This window comes from Hetaerina americana, unplaced genomic scaffold, assembly GCF_022747635.1.
Source record: "Hetaerina americana unplaced genomic scaffold, ioHetAmer1.1.p SCAF_1, whole genome shotgun sequence".
NCBI classification, from domain to species: domain Eukaryota; kingdom Metazoa; phylum Arthropoda; class Insecta; order Odonata; family Calopterygidae; genus Hetaerina; species Hetaerina americana.
In genome coordinates this window covers 23,029,073-23,036,257 of record NW_027286069.1, presented here as the reverse complement: position 1 = coordinate 23,036,257, position 7,185 = coordinate 23,029,073, and the positions used below count along the sequence as shown (strand labels likewise).

At 42.6% G+C, this 7,185-nt stretch overlaps 1 protein-coding gene and 1 long non-coding RNA gene across 2 annotated transcripts; both read right to left on the bottom strand.

The window, feature by feature from the left end:
• Nucleotides 1-3,137: 3,137 nt before the first annotated feature.
• On the bottom strand, nucleotides 3,138-3,717 carry LOC139700672 (uncharacterized; the record flags this gene model as incomplete). Its single annotated transcript, XM_071599136.1, has 1 exon — nucleotides 3,138-3,717. A coding segment is annotated over one exon (360 nt), but the record flags the coding sequence as incomplete, so codon positions are not given.
• Nucleotides 3,718-3,724: 7 nt separating this feature from the next.
• On the bottom strand, nucleotides 3,725-5,073 carry LOC139700682 (uncharacterized). The gene is made up of 3 exons (XR_011703835.1): nucleotides 4,966-5,073; nucleotides 4,470-4,644; nucleotides 3,725-3,849 (listed from the first exon to the last, which is right to left on the bottom strand). It is a non-coding gene; the product is annotated as an uncharacterized lncRNA (long non-coding RNA).
• Nucleotides 5,074-7,185: the final 2,112 nt, after the last annotated feature.

Genomic DNA, 7,185 nt, shown 5'->3' with positions numbered 1-7,185 from the left:
TTCACTCATTAAATATAAAATAATCATCCCATAGTCATGAAACTTGAACGAAAGCACGGTTGCAAAGTTGAATTTTTTTATTCAATTTATCTCTGAGCGTAAATTCTTCTAAAATTCGAATAAATACAATTTAAACGTGAAATTTTGATAATTTTATTGACGTTTTGTGTTTAGTATCCATGGCTACGCATATATTGCTATCGGTATATTTTGCTATTATGAATTGGGAAAGGGGAACTTAGAATGGGAATATTATTTTTCAAATTTCATTCTATGTAAGACTACATATATTCCTTATTGTGTGCTTATAATAATGTGAATTGTTTAATTACATGTATTAATAACACATTTAAAGCTTGTTTACATGCAATTTTTCGTGCTGCTTCTTTAGAACAATTAAATATATTTATACCATATATGAATTTTCATGACAATAAGGCGTTTGACAGTGTATAAAATGCAGTTATGTGTCACAAGAAGTTACACATATTAATCAAGTCCCCTCTCTTGAAGTCGCGGTGATAATCATAAAGCTCTTTCTCTGATACCGATGGCTCTGATTAATATTATTAATCGGAATCACATATTTATGAGACATCATCATGTTTACATAAACGGCTTTCATTCTATGCATGGTTTTGTCATAATACGGATATTTGTCTTTGAACCCTAGTTAATTTTTTTTTCTAAATTTCAGTTTGATTTTCGTATATAGCGGAATGGTATTAGATAATATACCCTTTCGCCATCTTACACCAATTCCGAATATTATTACTTATTAAATTAATCTACATGAAAGGAAACCTATTGGGAAATGGCAGATATTGTACCATAGAATTTTGTTTTTTAAAGGGAGTGAATCCTTGCGCTTTATTTTAATTGATTGTTTTTTTATGATTTACGTCATATTTATTTATTCCGTTTGGAAATTGCAAGCACTAATTTACTCGTTTAATAAATAAATGCATTGTGCAGAATGTGCCCTTCATGTTAATGTTAAAATAATTTATTTTGAGCATAATATAATTAAGCTTTACCGTCCTTATATATCCATTCATTTTACATGTTCAGACATTGTTCTGATGGTGTTTGAACAAGGTTTCATTGGTGTTAAACCTATTCTCCCGAAAAGTTACATTATGCCCTTTTTTTTGTATTTTCTTATTTTTAAATCCTTATTTAATTTCTTACCTTCATGTTTGCTTACCATTTCGATTCTGTCTCTCACTTTTATTGCATAGAAGATTCTCTTCGAGGAAAGATCTGTGTCATACCTCGTAGTTGAACATACCTATATAGGATTTTTTGCTTCTCCACCCTAATAATAATGTAATGAAGAAGGTACGATTAAATTAGATTACGGATGGATTTGTTCCATAATCTTTAATTATTTTTGCAAATAATATCCAATACGTCTCCTATTCAACGCTAACTACCCTTCGCTTTTCTCCGCAGTACAATGCTACGGCCACACGTAATTGCCACTCGTCCCCACTTAACATTAAGTTCCTCTCAACCTTTTGCTTCGTCAATCCCTCCCATTTTTACATTTATCTTTAATGACCCATGTTTTATTGAATCATTCCATATTGATTTTTCTCCAAGTTTCCTGTCGTTAACATGAACCGAGCGTTTCATATCTCCCCTATATTTTATTCGTTTTTTTGTGTCTTCTTTATGGCTGAACTTTGACATGTAGCGTGTTTTTTGCGGCTCGGAAACATGGTCGTTGAAGTAAATATGATAAGCGTAGTAGATTGGAAGTTTTTGAGGTAATGCGGGTCTAGAGAATGATGGAAAAACCGAGATAGACGGCAAGGAAAACAAACGAAAAAGTGCGAGGAGAGGGGAAAAGTACAACGGAGGCAGGAATGGTGGCTCCAGAGCGTTCCGATTGACAGAGGGATGTTAAGAATTGTGACAAATAGAGGGGAGGAGTTAGACAAGCGAGGGAGGGATAGGAAAAGGATAGGCATATTGAACGGAATGGAAGGGAGGAATGAATTATGGGGAATGTGAGAAGAACAAGTCGGAATGTGGATCACCACGCTTTGTATTGTTACGAGACGATTTGAAATTTAAAGGCTGTTCGATTTTGAGTCTATCCAGCACTTACCTCAACGGTATATTATCCTTTTTGATACTATCATATATTCTACTGACTTCAAATCAGCTATGCAGGTATTCTGTTTGATGAAAACTGCGGGGGTCTCATTTAACCTCTTTGCCTGATACGTCTGCCAACGAAGTGGGTCAAGTTCCAATGGCTGCTGGAATTGATATGTCTGGTATTTCCGTCTTTTACGATTTCTATCGAATAATTGTGGCGGTTTTCTTACGCAATAGTGCTTTTATAGAGGTTCCTCCACTGTTCGAAATATTTGCAAACGTCACTTGCGGGTAGATGGACTAATCTAAGTGGCCTATATCTAGGTTCTGTCCCTTGATTTGCCTGTTATCGGCGTTCCCACTAGGTTTAATATAACTTCATTTTAGTTCATGCAAAGTGATCAAGAGAGAGAGGGAGATTGAGTCAATCTACGGCAAGTCAATTGAGAAAAGTGTAATATACTTTTTAATCAATTCCATGAATTAATATGGTGAGCCCTCGTGACTGTCTGTTTGATAAGATTTGAAATAAGTGTACTTTTTTAGGTATTTGGTTAAAATTGTTAAACTGTTATTTTTGCATTAAAATTTATATCCCATTTGATTTGTAGCTCATTAATATCACAGAGGAGAAATTAAATTTTGAGAAGGAAATATGCTTACGTATCCTAGGCAATTATAATATTGAAATTGTGCTTTCAGTACATTAATCTTATCTAACGTTTCGCCTTCGTTTCTAAAGACTTTAGTATTTTTCAATTTTAGAATGTTTCTGGAGCTTATTCGTTTCATAAATTTCTTCCCAACATTATAGCAGTATATGCATCGGTTAGGCCGTTGTTGGTTTACAGATGGTTTGTATCTTTAACAGGATATTTCCTTTTAGGTAAGGATTTTTGATTCGTGGTGGGAGAAACCAGGGTTACGTGGGAACGCATCAATAACAGGACATATAATTTTTTTTGTCTTTGTGTTTGTATATATTTTCATAAGTTAAAAATGTACAAAACAAAGAGAGGTATTGCAGATGATGACGTTGTCTCGCTTGCCGTCACGCAGGAGGGCGCGAGTCGAGGAGGAGCACGTGGGCCCGGTGGGGCGCGGCCCCAAGAAGAAATTGGTACGCGAGGTTTATCACAGGCCGAGTGTCCGTCCGTTCTTCCATCTCTCTCCCTCCCTCCATCCATCCGGCTCATCTCCGTGTCTCTCTCGCATCACGAGTGGGCGTTGGTCATCGGGGTCAGCAACTTAAGCCCAGGGCTTGGACTCGAGGTCAACGGTCTTGACGACGGCCTCTCCGTCAACGATGCTCTTGAGGGCCACCTGGTGGGGGGCGACAAGACCGGCACCGTAGTAGCCTCCGTAGTATCCTCCGGCGCCGTGGTAGGCTCCGGCACCGTAGTAGCCTCCGGCGCCGTAGTAGCCACGGGCACCGATGAGTCCGGAAGAGTAGAGCTGGTGTCCACCGGCCAGGTAGGCGGTGGCGGGGGCGGCGGCGACCTCAACGGTCTTGACGGCGACCTGTGGGGCGGCGTAGGCTCCGTAGGCTCCGTAGGCTCCGTAGGCGGCGTAGGGGGCGACGGCCACGGGGGCGGGGACGGAGACGGGGGTGGGGACTGCGACGGGGGTGGGGACGGCGAAGGGGGTGGCAACGGGGGTGGCGACGGGGGTAGCGACGGGAGTGGGGACGTGGACGGGGACGTCAACAGGGACCTTCTTCACGGAGACCTCGGGGACGACCTGTGGACGAGACGGGAGGTGGAATTTTTAATGGACATTGGTCATTTGAGGGGTCACCGCTGACCGGACGGTTTAATTCAAGCATGACCTGGTTAGTAATGTTTCAAGGATGCATTAGCCCTGTTGGTATAGGGTTCGGCTTACTGCCCAGAGTATGCCATCTTGGATATCGAGAGTGATATCTCTGAGTAACCCTATGTTAAACTCCAGATGAGTGAATTTATTGATACCTTCCTGTTTTTCAAATATGCAAGGTTAATTTTGCAAGTCTTCTGATCAAATTGTCAGTTAGATAGATAAACGTCTTTATTTGGGCGAAATTGAGACCATAAGAGAACTTCTTCCATTGAACCCTTAGTAAATTTTGAAACTTTGAAACTTTTAAAATCTCAACTTATGTAATGTAGACAAGGATCTAGCGTCACTGCAACTAGAGCAGTCAGTGGAGTTTGAATGAATATAGTACAAGAACTTGTAAACTAAATTTTGGAGTCCTAATAAATGAGCCCCAGACAGGAAAGGGAAAGGAATATCATACCCTGATTCCCGAGTTTTTATCTATATAAAAAATCAAGGGAAGAATAAATAGAGTTTCGTCGTGAGCTTTGTGTCCCTCTTACCTGGGTAACCTGGGGGGTGATGGAGGCGACCTGCCTGCCGGGGGCAAGGATGTCGGTCTTGGTGACATAAGATCCGGAGGTGGCGGCCTCACGGGCAGCAGCATCAGCCACGGAGTTGATTCCAAGGGGGGAGGGAAGGTCTCCAAGAGCGGGCTTCACGACGGTGGAGGAGTATCTGCATGTGGAGGAGGGGAGACATTCAGTGAAAATCGAAGGGCAGTATTTTCAAATAAATGATGCTTAGTTATATTTTCAGAGCAAAAATATGAAGTGTACACATATTTCTATCGCGAATTTCACAAGTTTTTTTCGGCCTTCAGGGCAAATTCACACGTTTTTATAGCAGGGAGAGGCTTCGAAATCGTGTCCAAAAGTGCCGGAGTTACATAAATGGACATGTTTTGAACAAGTGAATTTTTAATCCCCGACCGTACTAAGGGTTGTATGGGGGTGGGCTAAGTTGGTAGGCGATGGAGGTGTGACGAGTACCACTTACCCGGTGACGACGGGGGTGTTGGCGTAGTGAACGTGCTTGGTGACGGGCACGGAGACCTGGGCGGTGTAGGTGACGGGGGCCACGGCGGCGACTTTGGTCACCACTGGGGCGGCGGCGTAGGCCACAGCGGGGGCGGCGACCTTGGTCACAACTGGGGACGCGGAGTAGGCAAGTCCATGGTGTCCGGCATAGGCCAAGCCATGGTGTCCGGTGTAGGCCAGGCCATGGTGACCGGCGGCGTATCCCAGACCGCCGTATCCCAGGGCGCCGTGGAAGACGCCGGAGGGGCTGGCGAGGGCGGCCGAAGCCAGGAAGAGGACGGTCAATGGAGCCTGTAGACGGAAGATAGATGAAATTAAAATTATTCGCATCACTCTCCACGCACACTTGCACACGTCTTTCACGAAAACAAATGGCTACCACCTTGATTCCTACACACGCAACCGGATAAACCACGGCAATAGTAAAACAACGAGTTTTTACAAGTGGTGGATAACAACTTGACTGAACATTGTTATTTTTGCAATTGCCTACTTAATGACATAACTGGAATTGGAAGAAAAAGTTCTTACACGTGATTTTCTTCGAAAGTTAGGAGAAAATCTATTGGCTATCTTGCGAATGATCGGATGACAATCCGTGCACGAAGGACTATTATAGATTAAGCTTCTCATGCAGCTAAAACAATATGATGTGATGAAATTGATTCAATATTATCTCAAATACCTCCAAAATAAAGAAATCCACGAATACATTGAATGGCAAAAATATTTGGAGAATCCTGAAGGGTTAAATTTAACCGAATAATTCCAAAAATTAATCAGAAATATGAAATTCGAGGGGGACATAAATACGAGCGGATTGATTGATTGGTTGCGAAGGATTAAAAATGCAGAATAGTGGAATAGCAGAACGATAAATCCTTTCCCCACTTCCTCCCACCCTCCTTTCTTCCCCTATTTTCACTCCCGGGGTGCTTACCAAAGCGGTCATGTTGCTGGTCAGTTTTTGGATAGCCTCCTAAGGAATGGACTGCGTCTGCTGAGTTGCTGCTGTCGTCTGAATTGGACACGCACAGCCGCCTCCTTAAATACTCAAAGGAGCACGAGGTGCTGGCCGCGGATATCGAGGGGAAAAGGGCTGGAAGATGAGGAGGAGGAGGAGGAAGGCGGCGGCCCTGGGGTGTGGTGCCCGGAAGGAGGGGAGGCGTCGGTGGGAGTGGGGTGGGCGGGAAAATAATAGGGACCTTCGCTCCCGCGCGCCCCGGCGAGGAACTCTGCAACTTCCGCCTCATTGCGGGGAGGGGCAGCCGTGACGCAGGCGAAGTCCGCTCCATTGCCCAGCCTGCGAATCGGGACTCCTCATTTCGACTCCTTCTCCTTCCTCCGATGCCCGGCTGATTGGATGGTCCATTGATTCACGTGTCCGCCTGTGTAGTCTAAGGTTTAACATTTTTAGTTACGACAAGTTAAGTACGTCATACATACCCGGATCCGGGATTCGGACATCGAGGGATCCGGGTTCGAATCTTGGTCATGGAGAATGATCTTTACACTCTGAAATGGTTACATTGTAATATATATGTGTGTGTCTACATATATTAGACGTATCATGGGTTATAAATTCAAGGAGATACTAATTTTTTATCTTTTGGTTTTTTCATTCCCTCACCACTCCTTTAACCGATCTTATCCATTATTTGCTTGGTGTTCAGTTCCTTCACAGCTTTTCTCTGTAAATCTTTTCCTTTCTAAGTTTTCTTCAATTATGGTCTACGGGAAGGTATCGTGCCACAGAATTGGTTCAATCAATTTCCCTCTTTTTCATGTGTAAGTGTCTTCCAAAATCTCAGCCATTCTTCTAAGTACTTTTACATTTATTATCTGTTGGTCTATTTTACCACAACCTTTCTATCTATAGCGCCATATAATCGTTACCTCCAATCTGAAATTCTCTGTTACTACTGTCGTCCATGCCCCATGACCATAGAAAAGTGGACGCAATGCTTTAGTTTTATACCTTGTACCTTGACCAGTATTTATTGGTACTCTTTTAGCAGTCGTTTCTTCTGAAAGCTACCCTGTTTTGCTTTTATTCTGCTTTTATGTCCGTCTTGCCTCTTCCATCTTTATGTATATAATTATTATCATCATCCGTAATATGCCGGTTAAGGTAGGTGTTTGATGAACACGATCTCACAAACGGTACAGCAAATGCTTT